Genomic DNA, 26,799 nt, shown 5'->3' with positions numbered 1-26,799 from the left:
CAGATACTCAAAGTTCCAGAAACTGATCAGGTTATACACAAAGAGCTCAGCATCTCAGAATTTAGAAATAGCCATTACAACTCAGGAATAGGTATAACTGCTGTAAGAGCATACAATCTAGGAGCCTTTACAATAAGCCTTCCCCTGACAACCTATGCTTTCAGATTCAGTTCTCAGAGTTTCCACATTATAGTTAGTCCATATTAGTGAAGCATTATAACTGCAAGACCATATGGCAACCCTATACTTTGCTTCCTGTGGAACCACCACATTGCCCTCCAGATGGGCTGCCCCATTCTACTTCCACCCTAATGGTTATTAGGTACATCAGTTTCTGCACATTTTCTCTAGCACTTGTATCCCTCTATTTTTTAGATGATTTTATTCACACACAATACATTCTACTCTAAGTAAACAATCAGTGGTTCCCTGTATAATCTCATAGTTACACATTCACCACCACTATCTATGTGAGGAATTTCCATTTCTTCCACAAAGAAAGAGAAAGAGGCCAAAAAAAAAGAAAGAAAGAAAAGAAAAAGAAAAAGAAAGAAAAAAATGACAACTAAAAAGCAAAAAATGAAAAAATATAATTAAAATAAAATACAATAAAAAAGTCAGACAATAACACCAATGCCAAGAATCTCATACCCCTGCCTGCTACCCCCCTCTTAGAGACATTTAGTTTTGGTATATTGCCTTGATACAATAAATGGAAGCATATTACAGTGTTACTATTAACTATAGGCTCTAGTTTGCATTGATTGTATTTTTCCCCAATACCATTCCATTTTTAACACCTTGCAAAGTTGACATTCATTTGTTCTCCCTCATGTAAAAACATTCTTAAATTTGTACATTTAATCACAATCATTGACCACTCTGGGTTTCACCTAGGTTATAATGTCCCAGTCTTTATCTTTTATCTTTCCTTCTAGTGTCCTACATGCCCCTAACCTTCCTCTTTCAACCATACTCACAGTCATCGTTGTTCAGTGTGCTTACAGTATTGTGCTAGCATCCCCCAGTATTGTGCTATCCATTTCTGGATCCATACAATCAATCCTCTTGAACAATCTGTACTTCTTCAGCATCAAATGCCCAATCTTTACCCACTTTCTATCTCCTGGTATCTTCATTTCTACACTCTTCTCCAGACCTCTCTCTCCTGCCTTTTTCTATCTGTCTATAGCACTCCCTTTAGTATTTCTTGTAGAGGGGGTCTCTTGTTCATGAACTGTGTCTGTTTATCTGTAAATATTTTAAACTCTTCCTGATTTTTGAAGGACAGTTTTGCTGTATGTAGGATTCTTGGTTGGCAGTTTTTATCTTTCAGTATCTTGAATATATTATACCACTGCCTTCTCACCTCCATGGTTTCTACTAAGAAATCTGCAAATAGTCTTATTGAGCTTCCCTCGTATGTGATGGATTTCTTTGCTCTTTTGCTTTCAGAATTCTCTCTTTGTCTTTGACATTTGAGAATCTGATTAGTAAGTGTCTTGAAGTAGGTCCATTTGGATCAATTCTGTTTGGGGTGTGCCACATTTCTTGGAACTGTAATTTTATGTCTTTGATAAGAGTTGGGAAATTTTCATTGATTATTTCCTCTATTATTCTTTCTGTCCCTTTTCCCTGCTCTTCTCCTTCTCAGACACCTATAATTTGAATATTCATGGGCATCTGTGTTGTCATTCATTTCCCTGAGCCCCTGCTCATATTTTTCCATTCTTTTCCCTATCTGTTCTTTTGTGTGTAGGATTTCAGATGACCGGTCCTCTAGTTCAGTAAACCTTTCCTCTGCCCCTCCAAGTCTGCTGTTGTATATCTCCATTGTGTTTTTCATCTCTTCTGTTGTGCCTTCCATTCCCATTAAGTTCTGTCATTGTCATTTGTTTTCCCAAGCTTTCAAATTCTTTTTTATGGTCACCCAGTGTATTCTTTATATCTTTCATCTCTTTTGTCACATTTTCTTTCAACTTGTTGGTTTGATTTAGAAGATTTGTTTGAACATCTTTAATTAGTTGTTTCAACTCTTGAATCTCAGTTGAGGTGTTAGTTTATTCCTTTGACTGGGCCATATCTTCTGGTTTCCTGATGTGGCTCATGATTTTTTGCTGTCTAGGCACCAGATTTTCTTGATTAGTTTATTCTGGAGTTGTTTTGTCTCTTTCGCCTTGGGTTTTCTTGTTGGTTTTCTTTGATCTCTGTATTTCTTTGTTTCCCTCACTAGCCAGTTGTCAGATTGGCTCTGTCCCCCAATCTCCCCCACCCCCCCAAATCAGGCACCAACTGGGGCCTTCCACAGGCTGGGAGGTAGGCACTGGGCACCCCAGCAAGTTCACTGTGTGATAATATAGATCTGCTGGCTTCCAGTAGTGCGCTGTTTTCTGCCAGTCAGCAAGACCTGGATTTGTTTTAGAGCCCTGTTTTGACAGTTGTATTGTCCATATTTCTTAGCCAAAACTGGGCTCGGTTTCTGCAGGGTGTGTAGACCAGCTCCCGTGGTCCTAATAAAGGGTGTGAAACATATTTTTCAGTGTTTCTATTCCCTTGCACTTTCGGTACACTCCAGCAGATGGTGCTGTTTGGTAACTTAATTGTCCTCAGAGGCTGCATGCCTCTGAGCACAGGCTGTGTCTACACAGGTGAGCTGAAAGTGTGGGATTCCTATGCCCTCACTTTGCTGGCCAAAAGTGCTGGCGCTATATCTGTGGGGAGTACTCCCTCAGCTGACCCAGTACTCTAGCCATCCTCAAGGCAAGCCATAAAAAGGAATGAAGTTCTGACGTTTGCAACAGATGGATGAACCTTGAGGACATCACATTGAGTGAAATAAACCAGCTGCAAAAGGACAAGTACTGTATGATTTCACTTTCACAAAATAAGAATGGGGAGTGGTTGCTTAGTATGAGCAGAATGTTCAACTAGGATGAACTTAAATGTTTGGAAATGAACAGGGGTGTTGGTAGCAAGATGTGAGAATAACTAACAGTGCCGAATGGTGTGTGAATGAGGTGGAAAGGGGAAGCTCAGAGTCATATATGTCACCAGAAGGAAAGTTGGAGGTCAAAAGATGGGAATGTATAAAACTGAATCCTATGGTGGGCAGTGTCCATGATCAACTGTACAAATACTAGAAATCGCTTCCATGAACCAGAACAAATGTATGACAATACAATTAGAAGTTAATAATAGAGGGGCATATAGGGAAGAACTATATACCTATTGCAAACTATATACTATATACTACAGTTAGTAGTATTTCAACATTTTTTCATAAACAGTAACAAATGTACTATATCAATACTATGAGTCAACAATTGAGGGGGGTTGGTTAGGGATAGGGCTGAATAATACTCCGTTGTACGGACATACCACATTTTGCTTATCCATCCATCTGCAGATGGACACGTGTTGCTTCCACCTTTTGTCTGCCTGCACATTTAATTCAATTCTGTTAGCAACATTTACTAAGTACCTTCTCTGTGTTAATACTGCTGGGTGCCGCAGAGGCAAAGGTAAATCACGCGTAGTCGCTATGCTCAAGAAGCTCCCATGTAAACATAGAACACTGTTCAGTGTGACTGGCATTGTGATAGTAGCAGGAGTACAAAATATAGCAGAGATACAAAGGACAGAGGCAAAAGCTGAACTGGGGGAGGTCAAGGAAGGCTTTACATGTGGACAAGGTGGACAGCCTTTCCAGGCAGATGAAAGAGCATATGTAAAAGAGGCGACTTTAATAAATACCTGAAACTACCAAACTCCAACCCAGCAGTCTGGACTCCTGAAGACAATTATATAATAATGTAGATTACAAGGGGCGACAGTGTGATTGTGAAGACCTTGTGGATCACACCCCGTGTATCTAGTGTATGGATGAGGGGAGGAATGGGGATAAAAACTAAAGGACAAATGGGGTGGGAAGGGGGGATGATTTGGGTGTTCTTTTTTCACTTTTATTTTTCATTCTTGTTCTGGTTCTTTCTGATGTAAGGAAAATGTTCAGAGATAGATTGTGGTGATGAACGCATAACTATGTTGTCATGCTGTGGACGGTGGATTGTATATCATGGATGATTGTATGGTGTGTGAATGTATTTCAATAAAACTGAATTTAATAAAAAAAAAAAAAAGAGGTGACTTTAAGGAACTGTCAGTGGTTCCAAATGGCTGGATGAAGAATTCCCTATTGTCCACCTCCCCACACTGCACCCATCTTTACTATGTGCTAATAGTGTGCAAAATATTTCCTATTCAGTATTTCAAATATATAGCCATTTCAAGGTTATACATCCACAGGACAGGATCACAGGAAGTACAAAGAACCAATCCCAAATTAGTAACCTGCTCTTACAGGAAGTAAGATGATTAAATTGTCAGGCAGCCTCACAGTTCAGGATTGTAATGACGTTCTCCACCAGTGGTTGGTATTGTGGGCTGCACATTAAAACAACCTTGAAGAGTTTGTTTATTTAAATATTTTTAATCAAACTTTTTATTTGCAGATAATGGTAGATTCAGTTATAAGAAATAATACCCAGAGACCATGTGTTCTTTACCCAGTTTCCCACAAAGGTAATATTTTGCAAAATTAAAGTGCAATATCACAACCAGAATATTCACACTGACACAAAGTACAGAACATTTCCATCACCACAAGAATCCCCCGTGTTGACCTTTTATGGCCTTACGCACCTCCATCTCTGCCCTGACCCCTGATAACTAGTAATCTGTTCTCTATTTCTTTAGTTTTGTCATTTCAAGAATGCTAAATAAATAAAATCATGCAGAATGCAACCTTTGGGCATTTGGGCATTGGCTTTTTATCACTTAACCAAATTCTCTGGAGATTCATTCAAGTTCTTGCTGTATAAATACTGCACTTCTGTTAATTACTAGTAATAATTCACGATACAGATGTACCATGGTTTGTTTAACCACTTACCCTTGAAGTACATCTGGATGGTTTCCAGCTTTTGGCTATTATGAATAAAGTTGCTATAAACATTTGTGTATGGATTTTAAGTTGTATATGTATAACCAGAATAAAAAACCATAGAACTGAACAACACAAAGAGTGAACTCTAATGTAGACTATAGACTATAGTTAATAGTATAATTATAGGGGGCAAGATGGCGGCATAGAGAGGAGTGGAAGCTAAGTAGTCCCCCTGGAACAACTACAAAAAACAGAAACAACTAGTAAATAATCCAGAATAACTGCGGGGGGCCAAACGAGACCATCCACTCATCATACACCAACCTGAATTGGGAGGAATGTCTGCATTTATCCTAGAGGCGTGAAAATGTGTTCACACAAAAATTTATCATTTTATCCACTTACAAATACACAATTCATTGGTGTTAATTATGTTCACAATATTGTGCCACCATCACCACCATCCATTACCAGAACTTCTCCGTCACTCCAAACAGAAACTCCATACCAATTAAGCATTAACTCCCCATTACTTACCCCCACCCAGCCCCAGGTAATCTGTATTCTAGTTTCTGACTTTATGAGGGATAGGGGAGGATTAGAGTTTCCTTTTCTTTTTTCATCTTTCACTTTCTTGTGTGGAGTAATGAAAAGTTTCTAAAAATTGAACAAAAATTAAATGTGATGGATGCACAGCTGTATGAGGGTACCCAGGGGCAAGTGATTGTACACTTTGGATCTTTGGATAATTGTATGGTATCTGAACAATCTCAATAAAAATGAAAAAAAAAACAAAACACTATCATTTGCTGATCAAAAAAAAATAGTATAATTGTAATGTTATTTCATCAATTGTAACAGAGCTACCACATTAATGCAAAATATTAATATTAGGGAAAATGTGTGTATGAGAGATGGGTATATGGGAACTCTGTACTTTCTGCATGATTTTTCTGTAAACCTACAACAGCTCTAATAAAAAATGTTTAATTAAAAAAATTTTTTTAATTCTAAAAAAATGACAGAATGTATGGTCATGACTATTGATGTGACTTTATTTAATATTTGTGTTAAAAAATATTTGCCCCCAAATCAAACCATATTTTAAACACCTTATTATATCTTGCTACTCAAAGAAATCCTGTGGTGAATATTAAAAATTATGTGCTTAAAATAGGGATCCAACTATGCAGACTTTACTTCTGAAAAATCTCAGTGCACCAGTTGGAAACCAGCCTGATAATGTGCCAGTGAGATTAGGAGGCAGCTAAAAGTGCTAAAAATTAATGATTGTTGGGCTAAGAGTAGTACCATGGCTGGAACGTGGAAATGAATAGTGTCTCTGTACATGTTGATCAGACCATGTGTGGGGTCACAGATCCAGTTCAGAATACCAGGTTTTGAGGGGGACACTGGCAAGAAGTGTGTTCAAAGAAAGAAAACTTGTCCGGTGAGGATTGTTTGCAAAATCTGTATAAAGAAGAGAGTCTAGACTTGGTTATTTATGTATCTGAAGAGTTCACACTTGGAAAAGAAATTAGTTTGCTTGTTCTGTGTTGCTCTGAATGGGCCGTTTATATATTAAAATTGTATATGGCAATGAGTAGCAATTATAGGATAGCAACTTTAAAAAAAAATAATTCTTAATTTTAGCCAGAGTTTTGTTGTCTGTAAAACAGTGTTTGATCTTGAATTCTTATAAACCAGTTACAGTTCACCTCTATGGTTGGACTGGTATTAAATTGAAATTCCAGGGATTAATTGGTATGTATGTGGGGGGGTCTGGGTCTGTTTGTGTGTGTGTTGGTACACAACAGGTATGTATAGTGTTGTGTTATAGTAACGCTGCTGGCAAAATGCTTTTCCCTGATGTCACCCTCAGGGGCTGGATATTGTCTCTCCTAGTCCCTGGAAGAAAGCCAACAATCTCCAAATTCTGATACAATAGGAGAGTGGCCACCCTATGATTATCTCTGAGAAATCTACGTAGCTAAGAGCACTCAGTGCACAATAATTAATCCCATATATACTTGCCCTTTTCCTGTGTGTCTCTGTTTCTCTGTCCCTCTCTCTCTCTCTCTCTCTCTCTCTCCCTCCCTCTCTCCCTCCCTCCCTCCCTCCCTCTCTCTCTTTCTCTTTCTCTCTCTGGATGAGCTTTTTCATAGTGAGATGAGTGTATTCAGTCGCCCTCAATTACCGGGGACAGCATTGTCTCTATGACAAAGGCCTGTGAAGGTGAAGCTGGAGTCCCTGTCTCTGCCACTGGGGGTCAGAGACCTGAGGGGTTGTGGCTGGCTGGTGCCCCCCGCCCCGGGCTGCCTCTCCGCACTGGGGCTCTCCTCTCTCCATCCAGTGCCTGGGGGCTCCAGCTCTGCACTTGACTTCTCCCTCCCCCACCCCCTCCCCATTCCCATCCTCATCCCCAGCTGCTGGAGTCTCCTTTACACTCACCACTAGTTTCTGCAAATGTGCTGGTTAACTTACCAGGCTTGTGTGGAGCTTTTTTTTTTAAGGGTAAGGGTGGGAGGGTGGATCTACAGTTCATTTGCATTTGGAGGCATTATTCACACCCTGTGAAAAGGCCTATGTCTGTCCTCTTCTCCCTTTTGTTCTTCCTGCTTCTCCCGGTGCTCTGGCATGAAGTATAGTCTTTCTTCCCGGGGGATTTCCCCATGCATTAGCTTTCTGATTTAGAGTCTGCCTGTGGTCCCCTGAGGCCTGCTTGGCTGCTGCCTGTCCTCCCCACCCTGGAGAGACGCTCTCCTAAAGTGCTTGAAGGAAAGTGAACAGAGCAGACACTTGGCATTTTCCCCTTGTTCTTTTTGAGCAATAATCTCCAGGCTCCTTAGAGGGAAAAGGTCAGGTCAGGAGCAAAATGTATATCTTTGCATAAGCATTAGTAGCTCAATGGGTGTCCTGGTTCTGTGGCTGAGGACAAACCTAACTTATTCATTTACAGCTTCTTTTATTGCAGAAAAAGGAGTGGACATGGGATGAGAGCAAGATGCTGGTGATGCAGGACCCTATCTACAGGTAAGAGCCCCAGGAGGGCCCTGGCAGAGCCTGGTCCCATGGTCAAGAGGACCTCTGAGCCCAGGGTCCTGTCATCTCCTGGAGCCACCTGTCACCTGGGGGACCCCAGACAAAGCTAAATAAATTTCTATTGCCTTTCCCTTCTGAGACCTGTGGATTCTTTAGATGTAAGTACAGAAGTGAATCTACCTTACGTTTATGAATGAGTGGAAAACTCTTCTTTTGTTGTATTCGACTTGTCTAAAGAAGCTATGAAGAATTTCTGCTTGGTGTTTAATCCAAATCTTTCAGTGTAATTTTGAAAGCCTTTTCATTTTGTGCTAAGTTTTATGATTTATTATCACTTAGTTTTTAATTTCAGGTTTTAACTGAAATTCCATAAAATTACAAATGTTTTGATCAAAGTGAGAGAACTGAGTTTTGCCCTCACCCTATTCTCAGTTTCCCACAGTTGTCTGTTCCACCTTCCCGTCCCTTCAGAAACTGAGCATAGATGAGGGATTTGTGATCATTTGCGAAAGCAGAAAGTCACAGATTTAATCTCTATAACTTAATAGACCTAAATGTAAAACAATGAGACTGGTATGATTCCTGTGGGGAGTAGATGGCTGCTGTCAGTGTATACTCCCTGATAGGAGATGTACAGAAAGCCAGAGCCTTCCTGGGAACCATGGCATGACTCTGACTCATCAGTGTCCTCTTTCTGTCTCTGACCTGCTGACCAACCCCCACCCCACCCCTGCCTCCTTCCTGTTTTCTTCACTGGGAGAATGGGCATTAACTATTCTTTTGGGATTGTGGGGACCTAGATTTGGGTTTTGATTTTTTTTCTTCTCCTAAATTATTGCCATGCCTTTGATGTCAAAGTAGATAAGGATTGGAACTCAACTGTGAAGAAGGCAGTGTGGTGGCCCTGCCTTCTAGCCAAGAAATGGAGTTTCCATTCATTCAGTCAATATATATGTATATGCAAAAAGGCATGCCAGGCCCTGTGCTAGGTAATTTCATAGATTACTGAAATGAGTAAGTCATGGTCCCTTGTTCTTGGGTAATTTGGGGTCTAGTAGGGAAATGGAGTCACTGTAGTACAAGATAGTATGTCTGACAAATGAATTTCTTCCCATGTGTACCTGCAGTATTTTTTGTACATCTCTTGAAATAGTTGTTTAGTATATTACTGTTACTTGTTTTTGTTTGTTTTTTTTTACTGTCTTTTACGACTAGTCTGTGAAGCTCTTGAGGAGAGGAACCATGCTCTACTCGCTTTTGTATTTCTAGCACCAAACCTGTGTCTGGCCCATATGAGACACTTAATTAATGTGTGTTGGGTGGATGGATGAATGTATTGAATTAATATCTAAAAAATAACATGTAAGTAAGTGTTAATGGTGGTTCACAGGAGGGAATGATCACTTTCTGCTTCACTGATGAGCAAAGGCTTTAAGAAACAGTTTGCATCGGAATGGGGCTTGAAGAACATAAATGGGTAAACCTCTATCATTTGTTTTTGTTACAAGGAAGGTTTCTTGTGTTTGTGTTTTTGTTTGTTTGTTTTATAGTGACACCATGTATGTAAGTGTGTGTGTGCGTGTATGACCCTTTTATGGATTCTGGTCATGAATTTGAATCTTGCCTTTTCCTGGTTAAAAGAAAAGATTCTCCCCCAAATTTTAACATATCCCAAACAATCTGTTGATTTTTTAAATTTATTTTTTAAACATCTTTATTGAGGTATAATTGACATACAAAAACTGAGTATATTTAAAGTGAATGATTTTCTGTTTTAATATAAGTATACATTTGTGAAACCATGACCTCAGTCGAGATGATGAACATATCTATTCCCCTCAAAATTTCCTCATGCCCTCTTATAATCCCCCCCACCCATCCCTCCCAGCTTCACCTCTCTTTCCCACCCCCAACATCCCCAAGCAGCTACTGATCTCCTTTCTATTATAACAGATAAGTTCACATTTGCTAGAATTTTGTATAAATAGAATTATATAGTAGCCTTTTTCTCAGGGGGTGGGGATGGGGGTGGGGGTGGGAATCTGGCTTCTTTCACTTAGCATAATTATTTATTTTGAGATTCTTTCCTTGTTCTTGCTCATTCATCCCCCCCTCCCCTCTTTTTCCCACTCAGTGGTATTTCATTGCACGGGTTTACCACAGTTTGCTTAGCATTCATGTGCTTATGTACATTTTGATGGTTTCCAGTTTTTAACTATTAAAATTAAAGCTTCTATGAATATTCATGTATGAGTCTTTGTATGGATATCTGCTTACATTATTCTTGGGTAAATACCCAGCAGTGGAATGGTTGGATCATATGGTAGGTATATGTTTAACTTTTCAAGAAACTGCCAAACTGTTTTCCAAATGTGGTTGTACTATCTATCATTGGTATGTGAGAGTTCCAGCTCCTCCATATCTTTGACAACATCTGGTATGGTCAGTCTTTAATTTTAGCCCTGCAAATAAATATGTAATAGAATCTCATTGTGGTTTTAATTTTTGTTTTCCTAATGACTAATGATGTTGAGCATTTTTTCATCTTATTTGCCATTTGTATATCTTTTTTGAAATGTCAGTTTAGATCTTGAGCCCATTTTTAATTGGGGTGTTTTCTTATTATTGAATTTTGAGAGTTCTTTATAAATTCTAGATACAAGTCGTTTATCAGATAGATGATTTGCAAATATATTCTCCAAGTCTGACTTGTCTTTTCTTTTAATAGTGCCATTTGAAGAGCAGAATTTTGATGATGTCCAATCAATTTTTTATCTTATGGATTGTGTTTTTGGTATCATATTTAAGAAATCTTTGCCTAACTTAAGGCTACAGAGATTTTCTCCTATCTTTTCTTCCAGAAGAATTATAGTTTTAGGCTTTATATTTGGTTCTGTGATCCATGTTGATTCATGTCTTTAATATGTGGTCCAAGATATGGGTCAACATTCATTTTTTTGTACATAGATATCCAGTTGTTTCAATGCCATTGGTCGAAAAGACTATTCTTTCCCCCCTGAAGTGTCTGCACCTCTGTAGCAAATCTGTGTGATCTGTTTCTGGACTTTCCATTCTGTTCCATTTGTCTTATTATCTGTCTTGACACCAGTGCCATCCTGTCTATATTAATTTAAGTCTTAAAATCAGGTAGTGTTAGTCTTCTGTCTTTGTTCTTTTTCAAAGATTTCTTTTGATGAGTGTTAGCATGGTATATCTTTTTTCCATCCATTCACTTTTAAGAAGGAACTTTTTTTGGCAGGGAGGAGAGAAAAACTCCAAAGAAATTTTAAATTTTAAAATGAATTTTCCTTCGGCCAAAAATCCCAACCCCCAAAACCCATACATAGGTTGTAGATATCTTACATTAGAAGCCTCTCTTCTAATTTACGAAAATTTAGCAACCTGTGTTTATAATCAAAGGAATGAACCTTAGCCAGTGCTTTTTCAGTCTCCTAGATACTTTTTTTCATGTATTAAATTGTGAAGTTTTAGTCCTGTGTTTGTGTGAATTTGTATTCCATGCGTTATGGGTAGATAAAAGAGGACTTCTTTTTCTGACCTGTGTATGTCCATTTTATCATCAATAAGAACATTTATTGTTGTGAGACTATGATAACATTAACAAATGAGCTTTTCTTGAGAAAAGTGTTCTTTTGTTTTTTTTTTTTTTTTTGCCTTTAAGGAACCACTCTGGTTTGATTCAGTAGCGCAGCCGAAGAACACATAATTGTTTAAGGCTTTTATGAGATACTGGATTCCTGAAATGATCACTTTAGCAGAATTCCTCTATGGTAAAATACATTCTTCCTACTCCAAGGAAATGGCTTTACCACACTAGTAATTGAGTTTTTTTTTTTATTACATCAAATTTTAAATGTAAGTCTTTTGCCTTCCTCATGTAGAATGACAGAATCCTGGAATTTTAAGAGGTTTAAAGGACTGTAGTGGACGTCTAGTCCAATGTCCCATCTGTAAAGGATGCCTTCTATTTCTCTGAAACTATTTACTATTCAAGTGTCCTTCATTAAGTGAAAGCATATTTCTTAAGATAATTTTTTTCCATTTATTCTTCCTCTGGAACCACAAATATATAGATCTTATTTCTCTTTCCTTTCAGCTAAACAACCCAAGTTCCTGAAGCCATTTTTCATTATAGTTTTCTAGATTTTCTTATTACAGAACACAGCAATCTTCTTAAACTATGTTAAACTTTACTATAATATCCTAGATGCTGTTTTATCATAAAATGTGGAGACACAATTTCACCCCCATGACATGGATTTTTACATTCACTTTTTAAGAATTAGATCACTTTATCAGTTGCTTATTTGTGTCATAAGCTGCATTAGGTCCTAGTTCATGGTGGGCTTGTGATTCAGAAATCCTTATGATGGTCATAGTAAGTTGTTTTAAATCCAGGTTTTACTGTTCTTTATTTCTGAGTTTCCTCTGTCTTTTTTTTTTTTTTTTTAGCCTAAAAGTAGGACTTTACATATATCTATGTTAAATTTGGTATGTTACATTTGAGCCCATTCTTCAGAGTTTTTGAATTCTGGTGAATCAGACTTCAATCAGGGAGGCAAGACAACTATAACTATTACAGAATAAAGAATTTTCCTTGTATTAGACCCACATAATTGTGAGAGGAGCTGGGTATTAAAAGGCCCAAAAAAGAGCAGAGAAACTTTGTTAGCCAGCCCTAGAGTGGATTATAAGAGTGTGCAGGCAGCTGGGCGCGCCTGCGTGCTAGAGTGGAACTGTGAAGGGGGTGGGTGTAGAAGTTGGTGGAAGGTTTTCGCCTTCTCATGTCTGCTGCCCCTGAGTTTGCAGTGAAGCTTTTGGCAGTGGGTTTAGGTTCACTGTTATCAGCTGGGCTGACGGTTGTGAAGGAGAGCTGGATGCACAGCACAGAAAAGTGAGGACAAACTACACCTCACTGTACCTCAACATCTTTCCCTCACTGCCTCTAACCAGTGATGACATTCAGAGCATAATAGCTGCTTTTTTATTTCCACTCCCAAACTCCCACAAATTTCTCTTTAGGCAACCCTACTAGAGCTCCCCAGGGAAGAGAATACTGAGATACTTATTTCTAACTTAGCTGAGTTAACACACTACAGATCCACCACACCAGGTTCTAGTAACAAGCTAACTTTCCTAGTTTCTGCTAAGTGCAACTTTAATGAGAATTTTTTCATCAAAGTTCCTGATAAGGATGTTGAATAGAAAAGGGCTAGGCCTGGAAAGTGAAGACTTTTATGTTTTTATTCTTCCTTTGTTTATTTAGGATTTTACTTCCATAGTTAATATGCTTATTCTACCTTTTCTGATTTAAAGAACATATGTCTTATATTAAAACATTATTGGAGTAGTTGTACCAGTATGGAACTCACTGTGCTTTTGAATTTCAGTTTTCACTGCCTTGGTGTCTCCTACCCTAATCTTAGTGGGCAATGGCAGAATTAACTTGCTTGAGTAAATCAGTCTCTAGGGGATTCTTGTTCCTTGATACCAGGAGTTAGACTGACGAGCAAACCAGTATTCTCCAGGAGCCAGACTGAAAGTAATTTTCTGTTTGTGGTTTGAATGATCAAACCAGGTAGAATGGTCCCCAGAAATGATATTAATTAAATCCAAGGAGTTGGTGTGATCATTGTAAATCAATCATTAATCAATAAATCATTCCAATTTTGTTCTTCCATATTAATCCATACTTTGATCATGTGCGAGTCAGGCATGAATTATTCAGGACTAACCAGGGATGGGAGGAAGAGATGCATGGAAATCAAATATGTATTGACTGCCTACTAGGACTTGTTCATTGTGCTAGGCACTGGGGAAGACGGTGATATAACAGACTGGGTTTAATCAGGAGACAGAAACTATGCAGTGATTTAAACAGGAGAAGTATAACATAATAATTATTAAGATCTTTATATCTACCTATAAGATGTAAAGAGAACTCCTAAGGGTGCTCTAGGGTTGAAGACGTGTACCCAAGGAGGGACAAATTTGAAAGGGAGACCCCTTCCCAAGGCTGGGGTTCAGACCTCTTTGTAGAAAGTCTGCTTGCAGCCCCCTGGATAGCAGAAAAGTTTGCTGTGGTCACGAGGCCACAATTGGGCCCCATTTGCCAGGGAAACAGGAAGCAACCTTTAGGGGACAGGGTGCAGATGAGTGTCAGCCGGTGGGCAGGCTCATGGAGAGGTTGGGGTGTGGCTGTGGGTGAGAGACATGGAGTGTGCAGTATCTGTATTAGGCAGGCCTTGAGAGACAACCTGGAGTCCTGACCTGGGATATATAGACAAAAGGTAGATGATATGGTAATTAGTCACTCTCCTGTTTTGTACAATCAAAAATGTTCTCTCAGGATTCTGAAGAAGACTCTCCAAAATCCATGTTGTCCCTCTAAAATCAGATCTCACAGATTTTAGAGTCCCAATAGAGACTCTCTACTCTTTAACTGCCCACCCCCCACCTTCTTCCAAACCTCCTAAGGACCCAAGTCCCCAACTCAAACCCTGGCACGCATTCCCTTCCTGCCACTCCCACTAAACTCTGGAAGGAGGGCCGAGGTGCAGAGGGTCCTGACAGATCAAGGAAGGACATGCAGACTCGGAGCTGGAGCCAGTTCTTTGCTTATGATAAATATATTTCTCATTTTCTGTCTAAGTGATTTATAAGTAACAGGGTGACTGCACCCTCTCCTTATTGTTTCTGTAAAGATGAATGTCTTCCCCTCCCCCGGCCTTCCATTAGCTGAGGTTCTTGAGGGGATTCTGCCAAACTGGGAAAACTGACAACCAGGTGTCTGGAGGTAGCCCAACCTGTCAGTCTCTCCCTAACTGCTTCTCATATCATTTCTGGGCCAGTCCATCTGAAAGATATGAGTGTCCATCACTCTAGTCATGAGTAATGTTTCATGTATAGTTAATATTTTTATTCTTTCCAGCTTCAAAACCTTTCATAGGCAGTGCCTTTTCATAAATATGCATGAGTTGGAATTACCCAATTTTATGGGTGGAGAAATTTATGAACTTAGAAGGGGAAGGAAATATCATTCATGCCATCTGGTTTCAGTTATTTCTCCATGGCTGCTCTTCAATCTTGTATATTGCTCCTGGTATAACTTCCCCTCATTAATGTTCCAAGTCCTTTCTCCCTCTTCAAGCTATCAACTCTGTATGCCCTTAGTCCCCGGAGGTAACCCCCTTCCTCTGTGAGATTCCTCCTCTCACTCGGCACATCTTTGTGTCGTCACCTACTTACCTCTCTGTCCCTTGCTTTCTGTGTTCTGGATCCATCTTCTGTTTCTTCAGCTGTTCTTTCCCCATGCTTCTGTCTCTTGCTCTCCATGGACTCCTTCACTCTCCTTATAAATATGCTCATCTCTTTCCTGACCTAAAATATCCTCTTCCAAACCCTGCTAACCCCATTCAAAAGCACATATTCTATCAACCTCCCTCTCCTTCCCACATCCCTGTCTGTGCCTTTATCCCTGCCCACCATCCTATAGTTTCTTGTAGTCTGGTTTGATTTTCACCACTTTCTAGACACTGCTCCCTCCATGTTTATCGTGCGTGTTCTTCACATCACCAAATATACCAGCATCTCCTAGGTTCTTCTGTACCTCTCTGCAGTACCACCCTCCTCTTCCTCTTCCTTCTCCTCTCATTTCTGCTTATTTCTTTTGCTTTCAACACTACACAGTTATTTGTCTTCTTTATCTCCCACCATTCTTTATCTTTCCTTAAAGGCATGTTCTGTATTTTAGTCTTTATACCTCTTCATAGGCTTGACAAAGATCTTTGTGCTTTGCAACTCTCAGTAAACACCTGGAATGGGCAATGAGTCTCCAGTGAGGGACTGATGATCTGTGGTCTCTGTGACTCCTCCTGGCTCCAAGTCATGTACATATATTGGCAGACACACATCCAAGACCTTCCTTTCCTCTCCTTCCTTCTTCTTTTTCATCCCTTCATCCCCAGTTATTATTTACCACTATGTAGGACCCTCTGGGAATGCAAAGGCAGGTAAGACATAGCCTGTGTCCTCAAGGCTCTTCTGTGATGGTTTTCAGATAAGTGTCTAAGAGAATGTGATTGGAGAATAATTTTTAAAATTATCAAATAAGACATGCTTGTTACTAAAAATAAGGTAGTAAAGATGTTTTATAAAGGAAAAAGTGAATGTTCTTCCTTCAATACCTACTTATTCCTAGGACCATTCTACTTGAAAATATAGAGACACTCATGTTTTTCACAAAATCCATTATTATTTGACATTTATTTCTACGATTAGCCTGTTTTTCTCTTAGGAACATATCAAGAACTTTATCCCACATCTGTACTTACAGTCTTCTCATAATGGCTTTTGACTCAGAATTCCAAAGCGAAAGTGGTGTTGAGAAAAAAACATTCTGGCCTGTAATGCAGGGTGCCCCAAGTGAGGGGAGAGTTGAGTCAGAGAGACGAAACTAAGGAGAGATTGCCTTTGTAATCTGAGGATAAAGAGAAGAGTGTCTGGGACTGGAAAAATGGGTGACAGCAGTAGAAATTCATAGAAAAAGGGCCTGTGAGCTGCTTTAAGCACTTATCTTTCAGACTAGTGACAGTCTGAATACAGAGAGTAAATGAAGGAGTCCTCTTATTTGAGGGAGAGAGAGTAGGCCTCAGTGACCTGAGCTTGACTCTTTGGTAGTTTTAGTTTCACCCTTTCTTAAGGCTTTCTGCCTCTGGTGGTACCCTGCTTGATTATTGATTATCAAATTCTATCATGGTGAAAGAATGAAAATTTGTGTCATGGTAACTTTTAACATGAGCTTCACAAAGGCAAGGCCAGATCTGTTTTGTCCACTCTGTTTCCCTAGTATTGGAAGAGTCCTTAGTGCATAGTAGGTGTTTAATAAATCCTTACTGCAAGGCAAGGATGGGGCAGGCTTGATCCACTTGTTTGCTACCCTAAAATTTTCATGTCAACACCCAGGGAAAAGTCCTTCCAGTACACTTGGTGAAAGGTTTGAGAGGATAGGTAGCCGTCGGGAACCCCTTCCTTGGTGGCCTAAGGCACAATGCAAGTGAGAAATGAAGCTGACCAGAGAGTAAATAGATACGCACAGTAGAAAATCAAAAACAGCCACGAGACCAATCAAAGCTAAATACTAATAATAATTAGTATTATTATACTAATAATGATGCAAAATCCAATTATACCAAATTTAGAAAATTTCACATAATTAAACACTGTCTTCCAGGGAGAGAATTATCCTGCAGAGGAAGAAACGGGAATGCCAAGAGGCAGGGAAACCAGTCCTGGTCCCCAGTTCTACTACTAAATGAGTATCTGGTTTCAAATTTCATTACTCTCTGCTTCATTTTCTCCTTCTTAAATATGTAAAGGGAATAGAATTAGTACCAAATAATTTTTGCAAAGCATGAAAAGTCTCAGATGGGAAAGTACTGTGTGCAAAGTAGCATGGACACCCTTCTCCTGACTCCTCTCCCTGCTATTGAAGAGGCTCTGGCCTGGGTATCCGTCAGGTCATCTTGACTTTTTCTGGGACACAGATGCCTTTGAGAATCTGTGGAAAACTTCATTCCTGTACATGCTTGCAAAATTTAATTAAGAAAAATTCATGGACACCGTACTCCCAAGGGTTCCTGAATTCCAAGGTAAGATTCCCTTGTGCCAATAAATATTGTAAGCCATCTTTGGAGATTTTGCATCTAAAGCTGGAAAGGTTTCTCAATGGCAGTCTTACTTCTGAAGTGTAGAAGTAGGAGGAGGAAAAAAAAACACAAAATAGTTTAGCTTTCTTAATAATTTAATGTTTGAAGGATTAATTGGATTTTACTTTGCCAGCCCAGGAGGCATTTGCATCTTGTTAGAAGAGTCATATTATTTCAAGTGAAACAATCTTGTATTAGTGGGTTTCAGATCATTTAAGGTGAGAGGATTTGTGTAGAAGCAGCCTTCATTGTACCCCTTTTTTTGTTTGTTTGTTTTTTGGTTTTTTTTTGGAATCACACTGATTATAGGGAGGTCAGCAGGTGAGGGTCATGTGTTCCACACTGGTTAGGTAAGGGCATGTAATGGCCAGGGGAAGTGTCCTTGTGTGACCAACCTAGACCCCAAAGGCAAATAAATAAAGATTGCTGTTGATTTGGAGCTGTAGCCCCTGTCTGCCAAACCCTTAATATGTAATAAGTAGTCTCTAGGATTGTCATAGGACAATGTCACAGCTTGAGCAGTGGCAGCTTAGACATCTTGCATTAAAAACCAATCTGAACACTGCTGCAGTGCCCTGTCCTCCAGCCTAGCTGGGTAAGCCCTCTGTGCGCTCCTTCTTGTGTCTTGGCACAGTTTGGAGGAAGGGTGGCGATGTCACTTCTCTGAGAGTCAAGGCAGAATGTGAGCCTAGGCTATCTTTCTAGTAGCACAGACCTCAAACTGTGGCAGTGAGAATGGCCAGATCCAGAGAGTTGTGTGTAGAATTTGGGAAAGATGGAATGGGATGAGGTGGATGGGAAAAGCTAGATTGTCTGCAAGTCCCCAAACCTTAATCAGAAGATCCAGAGAAGCTAGCTGTTGAGGAGTTGGCCTTTCCTGGTTGCTGGTAACAATCGTAATTAAACCATGATTAATTGAGGAACACTCTGTTTGGTTTAACATTTCTGCCTGTCAAATTCTTATCCATCTTTCAAGTTTTATTTTAAATATCCCATCCACCAGGAATTCTTTACTGATTTTTTCCCTACCTCCACAGTGGGAATCTAATTGCTGTTTCTCCTTTAGATCCCAAAGCTCTATAACCCTTACATTCATCCTTGAATTGTAGTTGTTTATCTATCACTTTTAGTCAGACCTGGATCTTATTCATCTTTGTGTCTCCTTGACCACTATCTTTCATATAAAGTGCTCAATGCACATTTGTTGAATTGATTCTTCTCAAATCCTTGAAAAATTCTCAGGAAGTGGCTACACTCATGGAATAAACTTTTGTTCAGGATTGATTGAATGAATGAATGAATGAACCAACCGACCAATCAACCATCCAACCTACAGACATTTTTTGAGCACTCAGTACAACCTATATATAAAGGTGTTTGGGGAAGATGTCCAAAAAATGACATCAGAATATCAGAGTATATGTTCTAATAGAATATAATAAGCAGTATACAAATAACTGTTAAAAAGGCAGCATTGCAGTTAGGAACACTGAGAAACAAGGGAGGTCAAGTGACCTTGTTCAGCTTTGCAGGGAGAAAACCCCTCTTGATGCTGTGGGATTAACCACTAAGCAGACTGACTGCCTTTGCAAATTCACTCCATCCTTCCTTAAGTTGGCCAAGGATGCTAGTCCTGCCCTCTGTTATTGCTGTGCAGCTGGCTCTTTGATTGAGGGGCTGATTATCTTTCTTATGGATTATCTTGGCCTTTGATTTCATCTCTTGTCCCATTTGTTGCAGTTTCGACTGATAATTCATAACTATCAGAGGGCAGATAGGAGAAATGAAACAATAATAAGTGGTAAATGCATTCATCTTGTTTTTATTAATGGCCCCAATAAAAGGATTTTTGAGAGGAAAAGATCAAGGAGAACCTCAGAAGGGCAACCTGTGATGGATGTGATCTGCAGGAGAGCTCATTGTCCCCCATTAGCACATAATTAATTGTTAGATGGTCCTGACTGCGGGGGGGAAATGGGGTCCTGCTAGTGCCTTTCCTTCCAGAGTTGTAATGGCCAGCTAGGCAGTGGCCAGTGGTCCAATCGTCCTGTCCACACACCCAAACGCTGTTTAAAAATAAATATGTATATGTGAGTGTGTGTGTGTATATATATGTATATGTATGTGTATATGTATGTACGTGCATGCATGTTTGTGTATATATATAACATACACACACATCTATCTCTGTATGTGTGTGTATGTAGTATGTAAGAAGAAAGTATTTTCTTTGCAAAAGAGCTGGATCCAAATCCCGCCCAGTTGCCTCTGTTCACTGGGGGAAGGACAAGCCCTGAGCACACAATGAAGTCTGTCAGATGCCTTAGCTGATAAAGAGGAATTTGACAAGTTAAATGTAAAAGAGAAACTACAAGTGCTCATAAACCTGGCCCCAAGAGAACCTTGTCTGTCACTGGCCACCTCTGCCCACCCCTACCATTACTCTTTCTGTACCCACCCTCCTCTCTCCACTTATTTACATAAAGCCCCATCCCTCAGGTTGTCAGAACCAGGATGAGTTAATATGCACCTCCCCTGTAAGAAGACAGCAGGAAAATGTTTCTGATTGCATGCACTTTCCTTTAGATCCATGCCATATTTCCGGCAGTTGTCTCCACCCTTGGGAAAGGGAAGCAAGTAATAGGTGAAATGGAAGTCAGAAACAGTAAAAACAGCCTTTGCTTTAATCAAGACACTTTACTAAAAAATTATACTAACTTCTTGCTTCATTCAGCTAGTCCTACATCAGAACAGCCTCACCTCTCTGGCAGGGAAAGGTTTAGCTTCTCCAGAAAGGCTGCCGGAAATGCTGTCTAAGAAAGGGCGAGAGACAAGCCAGGGGTAGGACCGGCCCCACCTGGGTTCATAGTCAGTGCCCTCTTGAGTCAGAGGAGGTGCTGGCTCCTCTTCTCCAAGGTGACCCCTCCACTTAGACCCTGGGTCATCTGCTGTCTCTACCTGGATCTTGAGGCTATTTCTGTTTTGTCCTTTTTTTTCAGCCTATAAACAGGCTCAGGTTTCCCCATCCTAAAAAGATGATACTTCTCAAGACTATCATCCCATCTGGCCCTTTCATTGCCAAACTTTTGGGAGTAATTGCATTTGCTGTCTACATTTCCAAAACTCCTACTCATTTTTTTTAGCTCATTGTACTTTGGCTTCCCACGCTACTACCGAAATTGCTCTTGCTACTGTCGCCAGTGATATCTTAGTAGCTTAAATCCCTGGTTCATTGTCAGTCTTCATCCCAGTCAGTGTCTCTGAAGCACTTAATGCTGTGGACTTTTCCCTCCCTCTTGAGATCTCTTCTCCCAGAGCTTCCATGATGGTTTTCTCTTGTTCCTCCTTTGAACTCTTGGTCTTTGCCTACACAGAAATTTTGCGGACTCTTCCTGTTCTGCCTGCCATTTAAATGGATACTGCTAATGGGTTCTTTCATTGGGCTCTCTTCTTGTTTTCCTTGCTCCTCAGGGGGTCTGAGATTTCCCATGGCTTCAGTCACCATCCAAGTGGGTGACTATCAAGTCCGTTTCTCTCTCCCGGGTCCCTTATTTCCAGCTGCCTCATAAACAAGTCCCTCTGCCTGCTTCAGTGGCCACTCAGTGTTCACATGTCCACAGACATCCTCCTCCTCCTTCCCTGTTCCCTCAACCTCCTTTTCCTCCTGTGTCCCTTGTCCTGGTTAATGTTTAACCCATCCACCTAGTCACCCAAGTTATGCAAATCAGATCCTTCACTTCTCCCTCCCTGTTCTCACATTCAGGGAAATGACCTTGAATCCATCTCTTTCTATCCATTATCACTGCTACTGCCTTTGCTGGGCCTTCATCATTTCTTGCCTGGACTCAGGGCTAATTAATATGGATGCACAGACTGTGCCCTGTGTAATTCAAGGGTGCCATTCACTCTACCCTGTGCTTGGCTCCTGACTTACCCAAACTCCAGTCCCCATGGCAGCTCCCATTTTTGTAGATGAAAACACTAAAATTTAGACTAAAAGACTCACCCAGGTCCTCACAGTTGTAAACGGCAGAACAGGGACTTGAGCCTAGTGCTTCTGACTGACAAGCTTCAGGTCCAGATTCTTCCCATGCCCCCAATCATTCCATTTTGCAGTAGTCTCTTCATTGGCCTCCCTTCTTCCTCCCGTGTCTTCCAATTCATCCTTCACGCCACCATAACTACAACTATGTTGTTGCCCTGCTTCGACTGCCTCAGTGCTCTGAGCCCGCGAGTGAATCCACAGTCAGCCCTGACCTCCCCACCTCTCTATTCCCGTCTCCTCCCAGTCCCTCAGCAGTCCCTGTGCTCCCTTCTTCCCCCACCACCATGTACAGTTTCCACTGCAAGGAATGCTCTCCCCTCCTCTGCCCTACAGATCCTTTCTCTGCCCCTCTCCACCCTGCCCAGTGCCCAGGGAGGCTGGTCTGTGTGGACCACACAGCAGGCTGCCTCACCATCGTGAGAGCTCCTGCCAGGTAGCATGCAGTTCTCTCTCTGTCCTTGGGCTCCAGAAACTGCTTGCTGCCCTTGCCCTCTCAGCCCTGAGGGTTCCCTGAAGTACTGCACTGTCCTCTGTGGTTTCCCTGCACTCTGCCCTCACCTTTGTAAATAGTCCTTTATTAAATTCTCCTCAGATTACTTAAATTATATGTTTCCTGCCAGGATGCTGACTGATACGTTCTCACCCCACAATCCCTGCTGCTGTCTACAAATTCTTTAAGATGCAGCTCAGTTCCCACAGGAGGTAGCTGCATCCTCCTCCTCGTTTTGTAGCGCTCTGTTCCACTGCTCCGCACTTGCCTCATTCTATGAGTACACTCTGAGCTCCTTCAGGGAGGCTCAGAAACATGCTTAACTCTGTATCCCAGGGGAATCTGACATGGGGCCCAGGGTAGGGGGTGGGAACAGAGTAAGATATGCATTTCTTGGAATAAAGAAATGCAGAACCACCCTAAGGCACTATAATCCCTTTAACAACTGCTCTTGGATGGTGGAGAGACAGAAAATGAGAAAAGAGAGCTTTTGGCATACAGCAAATGAAAATAAGAATTCTCAAACAAGGACCTTCCTTTTTCTTAACAAATGGCTTGCGTCTTTTTCCTCATCTTCCTGGCCACCTCAGTCCTCCCAACCCACCTCTTCCCCAAACTTTCAAAGTAAGAGCAGAAGACCATTAAAAAGTGATTGGAAACTTGAAATGGGATCAAATATAAATGTCAGTTTATTTTTCCCATTTTGGGCCATGCTTCAGCCAGCCACCCGAACAAGCTGTTAGAGCCCTTTCAATCCCTCGAGCTACAACATTGAATCCAGAATCTCTGCTTAGTGAGCCAATATCAATAAATTCAACCTGATCCAACTTGATGTTCCTTTCACTATTATCCCACACCCTTAATCATTCCCACACATACTCTCCTGATTTCTGGCTATATAGATTGGAAAAATCATGCAGTTCTTTTGGAATGTAGTACACTTCCTCATGGGTCACACTATACCTCACCTTTCGGGGACTGTGGAGACTTCAGTCTAGTTAGAGGTCTGGAAAAAAAAAGAGGGGTGGTGGGGGTGGGTCATATGTGGAATTAGCAGTGTCTTGCAAGCCAGCTGCCTCACAGTTTCCACTGCAAGGAATGCTCTCCCCTCCTCTGCCCTACAGATCCTTTCCATTAAAATTTCATCTGGTGAAACAGGGTTGCTCTCTTCAGAAGGAGATGTGAGGGCTGTGCTTCCGAAGGGTAGACAGTTACAGCTTTACCAGGCACAGTAGGGTTAATCTCATAACTTAGAATGGCTGATTCCTTAAGGCAGGCTGGAGGTCAGGTGGCTGATTCCTCAGGATAGACTGGAGGTGGAGTGGCTAATTCCTCTAAGCAGAACTTTGTAGGTTTATTTGGCAAAGAAGACTCAGCAGAATCTAGGGGTTCAGTGACCCCACTGTCATCATTATCAGCCTACATGTTGTCATTCTAGTTTTCAGGACCCCCTTCTTCCCCACCAATGCCCTCACTTTAATAGTGGGCACACTGCAAGGTTGGGAATTCAGTTTACATTGTAATTCAGTCATTTGTACAGTGAGACTCTGGGTCTGGTGTTCAGAATTCTCAAATCTGCAGCTATAAGAAATAACAGTTTCTTTCAGGGAACTTCATGTACTTCATGTGGTGCTTAAGCTGGGAATTTGAAGCCTTGAACTCATCCCTTCCTTTAACAGTTATATCCAGCCTATTTAGAAACAACCAGCCAACATCATTATACTTTTTAACTACACAAAACTCTTTTAAGGGTCAAATACCATGTTACCCAGAGCATTGCCTCTTATATGCATTTGAATAGCAGTATCCAGTGGTGGTATCTTGGGCATCTTTGTTGCCAGTTCATGCCATGGACTAGCAGTGCTCTCATCTAAAATCGAGTCATTAGTGCCTTTGGATCTAATCAGATTAGAGAACCAATTCTAAAAACCCAGGAACAACTCAGAAATCTCATCCTTAAGATTTTGTTTCTCAAGAACCACTCTCAGTACCACAATATCTATTAGGGTTTTCCAGAGAGACAGAAGTGTGTGTGTGTGTGTGTGTGTGTGTGTGTGTGTTATGAATATTTATGTGGGAATTCACTCACATGACTGTGGGGATTGGCAAGTCTGAATTCTATACAGCAGGCTGCACATTGGGAACTCCGATGAAGGTTTTTGATGAATTCCCCAGGAGAAGCTGGCTGACTGAAGCAGAGATAGAGATTCTACTTTCTGACTGCTGAAATCATCACTTCTTCCTTTAAGGCTTCAACTGACCTGATGAGACTTCTCTCATTGCTGAAGGCAGTCTCCTCAGTTGATTGTAGATGTAATCAGCCATAGATGCATTCAACTGACTAATTATTTAAACGCTTGAAAAACCTCACAGTAACAATCAGACCAGTGTTTGAGCAAACAGCTAAACACCATAACTAAGTCAATACATGACTTACCCATCACAGTTGTTGTGAGGATTAAATGAGTTTTTAATGTAAAGTGCTTAGAGCAGTGCCTGGCACACAATAAACACACAGTAGATTAGCAGATAGTCTTATTTGACCACATCAATTTAGTAAACATTTTCCTGAGCACCTACTGTGTGCCAGCCACTATTTATAAATTATTTCACTTGATTATCCTGACAATCCTGTGAGCCTGTTCTCATCCCATTTTGCAGTTGAGAAAGGTAAGGCTCGGAGTATCAGGTGGTTTTGAGAAAGTAAAAGAGCTGGAATCTCAATTGAGGGTTTGCAGCTCCTACACTGGTTTCAAGGTATAAAGGGGACTGGATAAAGGAGGGTATAGACTTTTGTTAATGATTTATTTTGCACTGAAAAGATTTATGCCTAACCCCTCTCTCTACATGCCACTTGAAGGGAAAGTACTCACTGTTTTAAAAGCAAGGGGGTAAATTGTTCATAAAGAAAGGGAAACAATCCAACTTTCTAGATGAGGCCTCCCCAGCATATACAGTTAAAGAACTACCCCTTTGTTTTTCTCTGCTCTGATTCTGGGGTGGAAGCTGTGTCCCTAAGCAAAGTCTTCAATAAATCTGAGGATCCTCAGAAGCGTGGGAGGTGAGGGCTACCAAGAAAATATGAACAAACTAAATGTATGAACCAAAATAACAAAAAAGCAAAGGAGAAAGAATTGATGGCTAATGTTAATGGATTTGGCTTTTGAAAGCTGGCAGCAGGTGACAGTTATTTTGGGGAAATTATGAGTGTTGGAGGAGAGGAGTTAAAGCTCTGAAGTGATTGAAATGATTTTTGTTGTTGTTTTGTGAGGGATATTGGCCTGTTTTTTCCCTGCCTGTCACGTACTGATTGAGAGTAAATTAACTTAGCACAGTGCTTGGCATTTAGAGAGTCTACATGGCAGTTTATGGTTGATTCAAGTAAAGCAAGAGAGATTTTAGTGGGACATAAGAAAGAACTTCTTAGCAGCTGTGAACTTAAAATGTAAATTAACTTCTGAGATAGGGTGTGAGGGTGCCTTAACTAGACTTTCAAAAGATAAATAAGTATTTGTCTAGATCTTACCCAGTTTTACGCCTCAACTGATTGCTTATTTTTACTCTAGGTACACAGTAGATCTTTGAATAATAATTTCGACAGTCATATAACTTTATTCCTTGAAGAAATTAGAAATCAGCTCCTGTATTCACCATTCTATACCTGTAATCGAGCAGATAGACTTGGCTGTCTCTCGAGGTCTCTCCCTGCCCTGGAATCCCAGGCTTCTTCCCAGACCACCCTGTGGTGACAGAGGTCTATGAAACATGTCCCAGTCATGGTGACAAGCAAATCTTGGACAATGTCCCAACACCTTGGACGTCTGTAGAAGTTAGCCTGTGAAGGAGGACACCAGCTCCATGAGGGACGGAGGGCACCATTTCATGACTCTCTCACTATTCCTTTATGCCAAGCAACAGGCCTGAAGAAGTGAAATGAAGAATGGCTAAAATGAGGGGTGAAGAAGATAGAAACTGTTATAACTTCTAATAAAAGAAAACCAGCTGAAGTTTTCAAGAGCCCTGTAAATGCAGTAAGAGGAAAAAGATAATCAGAGAAAAGCAGTAATAAGAGGGAGAAAATGGTCTAGATGAAGGACAGTAGTGTTATCTGAAGATTAGATTAAAAATAAATAAGAGGGGGAGGCAGGGAAAGATGGCAGCATAGGGAGGTGTAGAATTTAGTTAGTCCTCTGGAACAACTAGCACATAGCCAGGAACAACTAGTAAATAGTGTGGAACAACTGTTGGGGGACATCTGTTTCTGAACACACAGCGTACACCAGTCTGGAATGGGTGGGTGGAACAGCTGAAATCTCAGCATAAGAACTGTAAGTAAAGCTTCAAACTGTGGAACTGGTGCCCCCTCCACCACCAGCAAAGCAGACTGCGTTTAAACATTTCCCTGTGGGAAAAAGAAGTAGTCTACAAGGAGGAAGGGAAGGTAGCTCAGCCAAGCTCCAACTGTGGTTTTAGTTAATGAATTTGTACTACTGAATAACAGCTACAAGCACAGATAAACCTGGAGCAAGCAGAAAAGGAACCCTAGAGA

General features: G+C 40.7%; 1 protein-coding gene across 5 annotated transcripts in view; it reads left to right on the top strand.

The window, feature by feature from the left end:
- Positions 1-26,799, top strand: part of LOC119526425 (carboxyl-terminal PDZ ligand of neuronal nitric oxide synthase protein) — a 310,288-nt gene that overhangs the window by 222,655 nt on the left and 60,834 nt on the right. For 4 of the 5 annotated variants that reach the window (XM_037825479.1, XM_037825481.1, XM_037825482.1 and 1 more), the window contains one exon: positions 7,905-7,978. In XM_037825479.1, coding sequence (XP_037681407.1) covers positions 7,905-7,978 — 74 coding nt within the window. The remainder of the gene's footprint in view (positions 1-7,904; positions 7,979-26,799) is intronic. The other variant, XM_037825480.1, reaches the window with a different exon arrangement.

The sequence above is a fragment of the Choloepus didactylus genome, chromosome 2 (assembly GCF_015220235.1).
Source record: "Choloepus didactylus isolate mChoDid1 chromosome 2, mChoDid1.pri, whole genome shotgun sequence".
Lineage (NCBI taxonomy): Eukaryota > Metazoa > Chordata > Mammalia > Pilosa > Megalonychidae > Choloepus > Choloepus didactylus.
The sequence above is the reverse complement of the archived record's forward strand: the minus strand, read 5'-3'. Positions and strand labels throughout refer to the sequence as shown.